General features: G+C 31.4%; 1 protein-coding gene across 6 annotated transcripts in view; it reads right to left on the reverse strand.

Annotated features, from left to right (window-relative positions):
- Positions 1-13,449, reverse strand: part of gus (splA/ryanodine receptor domain and SOCS box containing gustavus) — a 507,417-nt gene that overhangs the window by 60,993 nt on the left and 432,975 nt on the right. For 2 of the 6 annotated variants that reach the window (XM_075354536.1, XM_075354541.1), the window contains one exon: positions 324-389. The exons of the other annotated variants lie outside the window; for them this stretch is intronic. In XM_075354536.1, the coding sequence (XP_075210651.1) occupies positions 324-364 (41 nt within the window). In that variant the 5' untranslated portion in view covers positions 365-389. The remainder of the gene's footprint in view (positions 1-323; positions 390-13,449) is intronic. 6 annotated transcript variants of the gene reach the window in all.

The following is a 13,449-nucleotide window of genomic DNA, read 5'->3' on the forward strand; positions in this document are numbered from 1 at the left end:
CGACGAACACCTTTACGAGTATAACCACAGAAAATATTTACAGTAATATTTAACATTGATAAGGCTTACTTTAAACGTATTTGAAACTCTAAACAAATTGTAGATATAATTTAAGATAAACGTTAATAATTCTTTAACTAGTTTAACGAGCAAAATATTTAATTATGTTAATTTATCATCAAATTAGTAACATCCACTTATACAACTTTAAACATCATGTTAAATATATAAAAACATATTTCTTCTTTTTTTTTAAAAAAAAAGCTCATTTTTTACACGCATACCAAAATATTCGTAGTTACCACGATCGACAAAAAAAATACCTTTTATCACGATGAAAGCATTTCAACCGATGGAGCGACATTCACAACAGGGCGTAGATTACGTACCTGAAACATAAAACAAAATTCAATAATTATTTCAAGGAACAAAAATAATTGTACGTCTAAAATATCCCATACACAAATAAATAAATAAATAGCTAAACACAGGGAACCGTACATTCTCAAATTGCATTACGGTTTTTATAACCAATATTTGTCAGCTCGAAACGATTTTCTAGGCCTCAACGGATAAAGATCTTATGAAAAAAAAAATTAAAGTAGTTCCTAAAATGATACTACAAACGGTCATCGAGTGTCACAAAACAAATTTTGTGTGATCTTAAAAATTAAGGATAGAACAAAGCAAACAATATTACAAAGCGTTTTGTTAAAACTACGTTTAGCGAAGAATAAAAGTTTTCAAGATAAAAATTAATAAAAAAAAGAATCATTGTAGCGGAAGTATATTTAATTACTAAAAACTTGTAGTAAACATACTACAAGTTTTCATGAATAACAATTCAAGCTGAAAAAATTTCGACACTCATCGATTTATTTTTAGTCGATTTAGAAATACACCCACTAATAGCCAGGAGATCTATTTATTAAAGGTCAGAACGAAAGCAGACTTCCTGTAAATGTTTTATTATATTCACTACATTTTAAATCCTATTTCTGATCAATTCATTTATTTAGTAGAAGTTTTTATCGATAAAGTGCGCATCGTTCATCTCGGTAAAATTTAAAAACAAATTAAAATAGACGTTAGAGATAACTGAAGTACTATCTAGGAAGGAAAAATATTCACTGCAATTTTCAAATTGTGACCTAAATGTTTGTTTGGAAAGAGAGCGCAAAAGCCGAACAATTCGACAGGAGAGTTTTTTGGGAGTGGCAATGGATCGATGCGGTAACCATAGCGACGACCACCTCCCTCTATCGGGCACGACAACACGGATCGAGAAGAGAACGACAGAGAGAGAGAGCCCTAAATGTTACGACACGAGGGGCCCGGCACGAGAGGGCTAGCTTTACGATCGTCTAACCGATACGAAGGAGCTATATAAAGGTACACTACCGTATCGTATTATCAATTTTATTCAGGACCCGCACATACCCGGAACAAGAAATCTTACGGCAAACAAACAACGGTGTTAAACGATTTTAACGACAAATACCGGTGATAAACATTACTTCCGTTTTATTTCGCGCGCATAAGCACACATTTTTAATTAAATTGAATAACTAAAGAGAAAAACTCATTTAAACAACCTTTTAAAAAGGAGGAGGCTCCAAATTCGACCCTCACTCTACACAAGTGAACCGATTTTGACGATTCTTTTTAATTTTTTAAAGGAAGTTCTTCTTATGATCCCTATTTTCCAGGTAAGTGGAAGATTAAAATATCGTCTATAGATAATTTGAAGAGATCTTTCGTTTTTCCGCTATCATTATTTAGTATGGATTGTTATGACGTAATGACACACGCCAAATGTCATTCTAATATTAAACGTACTTTCCGGCAAAAATCAAAGCAAATTAGCTGAGAAAATTCACGTTAAAAATTATACACATTAATGTTTTTTTCTTAGCTGATGTTCGGAATAGCCCTATCTATGTATAAATTCCTTTTATTAAAAAAACCCAGATTTTTCGCTTTGCTTTCCTGGCTTTTTTAAATGCACGTTTATTTAAAGGCGTAAGTGATTTCAAACTAGAATAATGTATTTAAAAATGTATTTAAAAAACATTAATAAATAATATTTAAAAAAAAATAATTACCACAAAAAATTACAAAAATACTACTTTTGAACTCGTCTTTAAATTACGATGTTCTTTTTTAAAGTCTGTACTTATTTATGTATTAATTTATTTTTAAGCACTTATTTAAGAATTAATAATATCGACATTTAAAGAATAATAGTGTATTATAAATTTTAGTGGCTTGTTAAACCGGTTTTATTTTCTGTAGTTAAATTAGTTTATTTAATTTCCAAACGCATAAGCGATCAGTATAATAAATAAAAATTCAAAGGGAATGTGAGAGGAAAACGCATACCTGTCTAAAATATTCTTCACTAAGTCCGAATTACATAAAGCGATTGACCACACAGCACTCTCAAGAGTTCAATAAATGTGCGCATGAAGAGAATTAACTCTTTATATTAATCGATTTAAATGATCTTCAGACTTGTTTTATTCCCCCACGATTAGTCCATACATTTCTTCTTACATAGTCAGGGAAGAACAGGATATGTTAAATAAATAAATATATATATATATATATATATATATATATATATATATATATATATATATATATTCTGAGAGAATGATTTTTATAAAATTTTGAATTTTAATAAGGCATTATTAAAAAACTACTGCCGATCTGTAACTGATAATAGATGTAACACACAGATGATTGAAGAAAACTTAACAAATTTAGAATTCGTAAAACTCTACCGAGTTGTTCCTCGCTAAAAAAATAAAATTTTCAATTCCTCTTCTTTCATAATTTACTTTCAATTTTATTTTTAAAGTATTATATTTCATAATCGGTAAAATACTGTTATATTCACTGTGACAATGAGTGTAATACGTAACCCTAACGTAGGAAAATAAAATAACCACTATAAACATCTACGAATATTACGGAAATCATGACTGACGTAAAGATCAACATTTCATAGATATTAGATATATTAATTTTTTTCTAGCTGGAATTCAAGAAGTAATATAATTAGTAAAGTTCTCTGACCCATAGCAGGTGAAGCCCTCTATCGTATTTATTAAATACTGTATAGCCGATGTCTTAATTAGAGCCTGTCAACTAACAAAATTCATTTAAATGCGTTCAGGAGTGACGTATTAACGAAAAATAGCACAACAAACAGGCCTTCATATGCATAACGATGGTGAAAATGAAAATGTAGTTCAAAATTAAATTTGCGTACGCAGTAAGCTAATATTTTGTGACTAGAATACTTACACCGAACGAAAAAAATATTGACTTGCACTAAACCAGTCGATCGAAATAACACGTAAATAAAAATACTTCATCGAAGTAACACTACATGATAGCAGCCGGTCGGTCAGCGAGTCAATACAACTCTTCAAAGCAGGAAGGGAGACCAGAATGACCTTGAGACCGACGAAGGTCATGGGCACGGACGGAAAGGCGTGCCCGTGACGACGATCGGCAACAGCACTTTACCTTGCGCTTCCTCCTCTCACTTAAGACCGCATCAAAAGATACCATGAAGCACTACTAATCGCTGCAGATGTACACGTAACAGTTAATGATACGTTATTATTTAAATCACTCTAACAATAAAATAAAGAAATCGATGTAACACAGCAATTACAGTATCCTAGTGATATAAAGGTAATAAACAGCGAATTACGATAACATCATTAATAAGCGACTCGATATAACGCGATAAATAAATCTTTATATGCGACTAACATTAAAAAAAAAGCGTGAATCAACAAAAGAAAAATATCTAGTACGGCACAGAGTACTTGCATATCTTTTTTTACTCGATGACAGTATTTAAAACAGTTAAAAACAACCTAAATCGAATTATTATTAAACGACTAACAAAAAAAACCCGACTATATTTAAGAAAAACAAACCATGGACGTACTGTCACCGATAAGGGCATGTAGATATACTCATTTTGTAGGAAAACTCTACCGGCAAGCTACACCTTGTATTATAGCCTCTGAATAGCCTAAATTAGGTTGCAGTAGGTTGTTTTAACTTTTAATATTTAAATACGGAACGTTTCCTCATCGACTGAGATCACTCATAATAATTCCCACTAAAAAAACACGAGCAAAAAATCTACTCCTTTGTTAAAGTATGATTTTAAGTAAACTAAAGATATATTAAATTTAAAAAATTCAAACGAATAAATAAAAATAATCCTAGAGTACCAAACAATTGTATTTTCCTATTTGAACAAACAAAAATTGTATTTCAAAAAATAATACCCTGAAGGTTTTTTAAGAGAAATTAATACGGGCTAATGTTATCAGTCAAACACGATCTGCTAATGTCTACTTGCGAGTAGAGTACGAACGTTCTTTACTGTACCGATCAATGCCCAGAACACAACTCTGAGCCGCCTGTTTTAAATAGTAGACGACTAGATGCACGGATAACATCTATTTTGTGCTCTAATAGCCGATTATTAAAGGTTGCTTCTACCCATCATTGCCCTACGGGTGTATATTCCGCGGTGCTATTCCTACAATACTAAGTCAAAAAAACTAGATTTGAATATTACAAATTTAAAACGTTTATCATTAAATCTAAAATACTGTTAAAAAAAAAGAAAAGACTTTTATTAGTCGCTGTAAGTAAACTGTCGACCGGGGAGAATCTAGACGTACAGAAATATAAACCGGCAACACATCCCATAGCTTGTTATTAAGAGTTTTCGTAATTGCTTTCATTGTTGTCGTGGTGGTTCGTTTAGAACATTATAACAATAATTTGACCGTAATGAATACAAAGATATACCGACATTTTGTTTACAATTAATGTTTTTAATAAATAAAAACGTCATATTAAATCCGATAAAAAATTCTTTCAACCGTCTTTTGTTAAGGTATTTTTGTAATTTCGTTGTCATTATTATATATTCCTAATTATCCTTTCGTAAACAAACTGCGATTAATACAAAGGTTTGGCATATGCGATTTAAGTTTTACGTTATAAAAATCTGAAAACAGATTAAAATTTAAATCAACAATTATTAATAATCTGGACAAAATTAAGAAGTTTTCCTAATGGAGCAAATTTTTCTCACAATCGTCGCGTTTGCATTTTCAGAATTATCTTACATGTACCGCGTTCGGCTTTAATCGCAAAATAATTCTGAAAATAGTATTTATTTTTTTCAAGTATGTAATAACTAAAGTTTTTCTTCAAAATCTAACCGACGACTTGCGTAATATTACAATATTATAAGTGAAATAAATTTTTCCACTGAACCGACCAGGATTTCTACTGAAACCACATCTAGGATAAATAAATAAAGGTCGTTAAATGTGTAAAGGATAAAATAAATACTTAAACTAAACGATCACCGTGTTACTGCGACCTCCTGAGTAGCCTCTGGCCGAGTGAAAGCGTGAGAAACCAAATTTGGCGGATCAGATTATTCACTCTTTACGATCGACCGTTTCTACATCATAATTTGCTTCGATTTAATAAGAAAAAAAAACCTCGGGCATTAAAGATTTACGCATTTCACGAATACAATATCAAATGTGTACGCATAACAGACAAACATAATATTATTCGTAACGCGATGTTCCATCGATCGTCGATACTTCCTAACTTCGCCTAAGAAATCGGAAAGAATAAAACAAATTAAAAAAATTAATTTACCAATTAAATAACGAACATCCACACTTTGGCATCTTTTATTCTTTAAAATTTTTAACCGTTATTCATCAAAATCACTTAACAAAAACACAACCTAAAAGATTTAAACGATACCGAACTGTACGCACGTACAAGAAACGATGCACGAACCCGCATTTCATGCGAACAATTACCTATAACTACAGACTATAACTATTACGAGTACTATTACACGGAGCGCCGCGTATAAGAAGCAGCCCCAGTAGTAGTACTGGTGGTAATGCCGTCCTGAAATTCTAGTTACACAGCTATTGCGTACTATAACTAACCGAATAAAGGCCGGTTTCTGCGTACCCTCTACCCCTCTCTACCGATGTACTATATTTATAAACTAGACTTAAACAAACCGGCTACCGAAGCCGGAGGGTCTCTATTCAGTATATTATTTCTGAAACATCATTGTCACTGACGTTAAATAATAATTTTATTTTTAAATAATATTTTACGTATCTTCTTGTACCTTATCAAAATTCATATAAACATACAGAAAATTTTTTTTATTCATTTAATTATAATAATTGTGGCGGGCGATTTAATTACGAAGAACTACAGAAGTAAAATATGTGTGGGATTCTATCAGAAAAAAAGTAACTTCAAACCGATAATATGACCTTCACGAAAAACTTTACCCTTAGCAAAAAAAAAAGAAGATTATATATAACTAAGATAGATTTTAATCGAAAATTGTAGGAAAGTCTTTACTGAGAGATAAAATTGAAAAATATCTGGTCAAAAATATTATAATTATTGTTAACAATTTTTTATTAACGTCCTGCCTGGTATGAAGAAGACAAAACCAATAGGAAAAATCAATGACCAATTTAACCGGTAATTCAATTACATTCACTTTTACAAATTCTTTCCTAGTTTCTATATAAACACAGTTTATATATATATATATATATATATATATATATATATAACACAGTTTATATATATATATATATATATATATATATATATATATAAACGAATGCGCGTACATGCACACAAGAATGATTACGTTACATGTAACGTAATTCATCTAACAAAAAAGAGGAGCGCCATTTTTGTAATTTATGTTCTTATTTTCAAAACGTTTATTTAATCATACCCACCAATAATATTTTATATCGATGCATTTATTACAGATTTAAAAATTAAATGTGATTAATCAGAAGTTATGAAAAAACTGTTGCGCAGTTCTGGTCTATAAATAAATAAATATACGTATAAGGAAATTACAATTTAAGTGAATAGTATTTTTCGTAGTCGTACCTGAAAACGTAAAGATCATTTTCACCCCCATTCCCACCATGTACAGAAAATAATACCATATTTTTCTTTGAGAAGTAGGTAAAACACATACGGTTACGTTAAAACCAAATGTACATTTAAATGTACTATCTACAGCAGATAGTCAAGTAAATAGGTAAAAATGAGAATAAAAATATTTACGATTTAATAATAGTAATTAATTACAAAAATTGAGTAAAAGTAAATTTTTTAACCGACAATCATAATTAAAAGATAAAAATTTTAATAATTATTCTCGATCGATTACTAAAAATTCGAGAGTAATGAACGGACAAGGATTTTATCTGAAATTTGAAGCGTGATAAGAGAACAAACGCAGCAGCTTCTGCAGCTGCAAGACGACCTTGAAAAAAGCAGGCACAGGCAACACAACACACCGAGCCACAGGTTCGACTGCCTGGACGTGGACCAGTACGAGAAGGTGAATAAAACTATTAATATTGTAACCGGAGTTGTGAAATATATAGCTTGCCACGTGTAACAAAAACAAAGTCCAAATCGATACCGTCGAACAAAAGAATCACATTCATAACAAAACTATAGATATTCTATTAATAAATACGATGCTAATAACAATGTTTGGATAAAAATATGTTCGTAATAAAAATACAATGACTAAAAGTAAGTTAAATTATTGTAAATATAATCGTATTTTCTTTTACCCGGCATTAATTTTTTTAAGGTTAAAAATTACTATTTACATGGCGGTTAGGGAACTGTACGTTATGAAATAATAAAGAACCGATAAGAAATATGTAAACGACAACCTGGCACTTCTCGATAGATGATTGTTTTCAGACGAAATTTTAAAACTGCTGATATAAATACAACGAAAGTGTTGCTCTCTTGCTAAAATTCTGTGACAGATATACGCCCGATTTTCGAGGGAAAATATATCAAGAGGTGGGTTATGTCGGTTTATCCCAGTCTATTACAAAATGATCATACACTCTTCACCGATATTATATTTACCGTTTATTTATGCAGTAGAAAAAAAGCGGTGACTTAAGAATAAAATAAAATGCAAATAAATTCTTTCTTTTTACGTTGGAGGTGCGGTTGATATTTTACAGAATATATTAAACGTAGTTATAATAATAAAATGTTTAAAGTACCGTAATAAAGGCAAGCGTTTTATTTATGAGAAAAATTAAAATGATATTTATACTGATCCATATTAAACGGAGAAAAAACTCTGTTTCACTTGTAAAACGTAAGTCGCCTCCAATCGAAATACCGTACGTAATACACAGTAATACTTCATCGTCATTGGAACAAATTCAGGATTCATTTCTTTTTGCCAAAATTCACCAGTATCACATCTACTACACAGGCAAAATTCAGACCCTTTCTGGGAATCAGGAAACGAACCCGGGATCTTGTTTTAGCTGTCGGTTAAAATGGCGAATGATGGAGCTGCTCAGACATGTTTATATTAAAACAACACATATTTTATTTATACAAAATATCAGTTTACACAAATCACGGTTGGATTTCCACAACGGGAAGGTATCTTCTAAATCTTTCATCCGGAAGCTCACGGGAGTTGAATCCCGGTCAATTTCTGCATATCTTTCATAAACTGCAAATTAGCACATCCGCAACATATTACCACGCACAATCAAACGAAGGTCGTCAATCGATCGCTAAAAAGAAAGAAAAAATATTTTTTAACACGATTTCTGACTCTTAAACGGTTAAAATACATTTTAACTTATTTAAGCGTATGCTCAAGCAATTAATGTAAACGAGCGAAACTTTGACAATTGACAGCTTATTTACTTCCATTATTTTCCTTTTTTTTTTTTTCAATACAAAACAATTTTTTTAACTTGACCGAGACTTAAAAATCCACAGGTACTCCAGCAAATTTTATTCGTAACAAATACAACTTATTTCAAAATAAATGAAAATTTACACGTTACCAAACGTGAAATGGGACGTTACCAAACGTGAAAACATAAAAAAGGATTCAGACACAAAAAAATTGCGACAATTGTTGAAATTAATATCTGAAAATGTGTAAAATTAAAACCATTATACTCGTATTTCTAATTTTATTAGTATATTTAATAAAGCGAAACATTAAATCAGAAACATATGGAGTTAAATGCCAACATATTACTACTACAGGAGCGGCAGACAGGCGCGCGGATTGTGCTCGGTCCAGCAGCGAGTTCTAGTCGTAAGGCTGTTAAAGGTCGAGGGATCGATCACCCTTGTCAAGGCCAAGAAATGACGTCATATTCCCCTTCCATTTTTAACACTACCCTGTAAATACACCGAGAAGGCATACTTCATATTCGTGAGTGGATGTTATGTTTTATATTATGGTTTTACTAAAATCGGACGTTTAAGGCATAGCACAAGATACAAGTAAATAATGTTTTTCTTATACGATGTAATAGGACATGGACTTAAATACAAGTACATAAGTTAAATCATTCGTGATTCTGTAAAATGTATTTAACGCATTAAAACATAAGTGAAAATTTTTTAAAAGATTTTCCTTACATTAAATATTTCTAGTTACATAAGTCTTTCTAGTTCGTCTCTATAAGGTTAAGCACTAAAATATCTCTCCAGTTTTTAAGTCATATTACCTCTTTAATTCATCGATCCACAAGATTTTCAACCTCGCCTTGTATCATCTCCATACAAAGGTCTCAATAATTTTTCTTTTCGAATTTATTATTGTCAATGTTTCACAGGCAGAAAGCGCTGCAATCCACATAAATATTTTCAAGGATTTCATACTAATTCTCGGATGTATTTTTGAATCTAACAGATTTCTTTATTGCACGAAAGGCAGTCCCCGTGCTTATCCCAGTCTTTTTGGATTGCAGAACGGACTAAGTAATGTCAGCATTACTCCGTCCATCCTTGCAATTTTATTACCTACACAACAAAATTCTGTAACATCTGGTTCAATGTGTTCCCCTCTACCTTAATGTTTAATAGCTTGTTATTTCCCACATTCCTTACACGTTTCATTACATTCGTTTTTATCATCATTTTTAAGTGCATCGTAAAAAGTTTAATATTAAAAAAAAAAAATAATCGGATTAAAATTATACATTTTTGCATACTGCAACATCTGTTACTGAAGGTTTACGGTATGACAAATACGTCAACAGCGCGTCGACTCGTTAGCACAGAAAACCGTATCGCAGAGGTAAATTTAAGGTTTAACTGTCAACCTTAAAAAAAGGTTTAATAGTTTCACTTTTAAAAAGTGACACTTTTTAAAAGTTTTAGAGGGTATCAGCAATTTTCATTTCGCTCAGAAGCGTACCCAAAATCTGCAAAAATTCAAAAATCTTTGGAAGTAAACAGAAAATTGTAATTTGTGAGAACCCTTTAATATAAAATAAATAATACCTGAAAAAATGCCAAAAATAAATTATAGTTAATGCCCTTTAATCTGTGTTATGTGTTAAATTTATTATCATTACTAACGTATTTTTAACTTCCATATTTTAAAATGACATCTTATAGATACAAAAAGAATAAATTAACAGTTCATTATAAAAATCAAATGTTATAGAAACAAAACGAAGAAAGTAAGAAAGAAAAGATTAATTTAAAATTAATTATGTGTACATCACGTTACAAGAATTTTGCACTTTTTTAAACTTTTAATGCTTATTTTAGGAATACATCATAAACAAACTTTGTTTTGTTAAAAAAATAAGTCTAAAATCATACTACGATATTATATCAATAGAACGAACGAAGTAACGGATATTGATAGTAGTTAAAATTAAGACGTGTTCTTGTATCGTTTACACACTATAATGTTTTTTAATAAACTACTTCATTCTAATTATAAATCCCTGTCTAATGAATATATACAGATATAATAGATTTCCAGACATTTCTATAGAAATATTCTATTAATTAATTGTACGAAAGTACAGATTAAACCCAAAATAAGAAAAACTAATTTCAAGTAAATGACTATCAGCAACACATTTTTACGATCGAAGTTAGTCTGATGTACTCTGTTAAACTGTTAGTTTTCAGGAAAATAAAATGTATAGTTTTTCAATAATGTTTTCATAAAATCACACAGATAGAAAGACAACAAAAGGCTGCACAGCCTGTCTTTTTAAGGAATTATCGAAATAAAAGTAACAACTTTCTTTCTCTAACTACTTCAACATGTGACATCATTTTAGAAATTAAATTATATTTATTTTAAATTACAGTTACATTATTTACGCACAAAACTGATACTAAAATCAAGTAAAATCGGTCAGAAATAAAATCGCTGTGAAATAAAATATACGGATATTTGCATGAAAATTATACGCTTGGTAATCAATATATTTGACAAAAAATTAACCTTGAAAATTAAATAAAATTCAATACGTCGACACGATTTTTGTTGAAAAATAATAATAGTGTTGTTAAATTAAAAGAAGGTGGAAGTAGATTTTTGGAATTAACACGGCCAGGTGTCAAACCGAAGCGAAGCGACGCACGGAGGAAGATAGTCGTGAGGGCTGCTATGGGATCGACTGCAGTAGGTAATCGTACTTTCCCAGGGCGCAGGTATAGAAAACTTGCAGCAGGTAGTAGTAAGCTCCTCTCTATCGTCGTGCTGTATACCTAAACGACCCGTCTACCTACCTACTCACCCTAACATCCCGGCCACTAAACTATACTTTTCGCCGTCCTTCTGTCAACGCATTTTCACATTAAATCGGTCGACTCGCAGCACCCTCTTCGTTTTCTTTCGACTGAGGTCACAGGGCGGGCGACTAACTTAAATGCGTCGTGCTTCACCTCACCATGTGAATTATTCTTTCATCCGCTACTAAGTAAATCGAACGAGTGACAATCGTTACGGTCATGAACCGCATTACTTTGGTATGAATCTACACCGTGAATCTTTCATTAAATGACGTAAACCTCTAAATCTATACACTTCGATATCATACCTGACCGACTAGAATATCGATTACTTCGCTCTGACAAAAACTTTCATTAAAATGTGTCAATAAAAATGCAAATTACGGTAAAATAATAATAGTTTATAATTTCAACCACCGATTAAGTTAAAGGATCGACCGCGCGAGCCACTCTACAACTATGTTCATTATTTATCATTTGTCGTTTACTATTAAGTCTGTTAAAACAAACCAATGCACACTGGAAATAACAACAATCAGAATAAAATTGTTTTTATATGAATAAACTTTATTACCAAATCTGGAACTTTCATAAGACGCTGAATCGGTTGAAGATTTAACCGAGAATTAATCGTAACAGATGCATACACTGCACGATTATTACGTAAATATCGCATTAAATAAATTATACGTTCACTAACCGCTAATAAAATTGTACGTTCACTATATTGAAAGGAAGGTTCGCTGCATAGTTAGGATCCCTTTTAGAGGATAAGAGAAAGCTATGAAAGAAAAAGCAGCTTCGCTAGAAAAGACCTATAGAAAACTACAATGAATTGCTTCCCTTTTCTATTCGTACCCGACTAAAAAGGAAATTGACAAAAATCTTCCCAAAAATAAACCGGCAGACTCGATAACTATAAACACAGGTGCTTTAACTTTTTTTATTCATTACACCGGACCTAAATTAAAAGTTATCGTTTTTAATTTACTGAACAATTATTACTAAACGCAATACACTGAAGGGTGAAGTCTAGAAGATCCAAGTTACTGTTTTTATTTTCAAATTTGAAAAAAATAAAATTTCGTTAACAGACTTAACAAAAACCGACCGCGCAAATAATCCTCAAATGAATAAACAACATTAAAATCGTTATTTTCTTTACTAAGCAATAACAATGTATCTCTGATTTTGCAGGCCCGATAAAAAAGTTTAATAAACGGCATGAATTCACATATTAATCCAATTGAAAACAAAATTAAGCAGCAAGTCCCGGTATATATTCTTCTAAGTGGATAATTTATTTTAAATTATTACTGCACTTTTTAAATCTTATAACTTTTAACTTACCTAGTAATTTTTAAACCTACTTGTTAGCTGATTTTCAACTAAAATATTTAAAAAAGGGTTTCCTTCCGAACACATCATCTCGTCTTTAGAAGGAACTTGGGAAAAGTTTGTGTTTATATTTTAGGAGGAGGCCCGGCTTTACCCCGAAAGACACGTAAATCCTACGGCTCAGTATAACCATAGTTAGGAAACGAAGCTTCCTAGTCGGTGGACAGGCAGTTCCCCTCCCCAGTAAATCGCACCAAAAATGTACACCGGGTTTGCAGATTCCAGAATTATACAGTCAAGATATCCAAAGAACCAAAAATTGGAGGGGAAAAGGAGTGGGTGATGAAAAAGGGATGATTTACACTCGGAAGAGATGCAGTGCGAGACAAAGAACCTCGCTAAAGAAAATCTCAATGA

The sequence above is a fragment of the Lycorma delicatula genome, chromosome 1 (assembly GCF_047948215.1).
Source record: "Lycorma delicatula isolate Av1 chromosome 1, ASM4794821v1, whole genome shotgun sequence".
NCBI classification, from domain to species: Eukaryota; Metazoa; Arthropoda; class Insecta; order Hemiptera; family Fulgoridae; genus Lycorma; species Lycorma delicatula.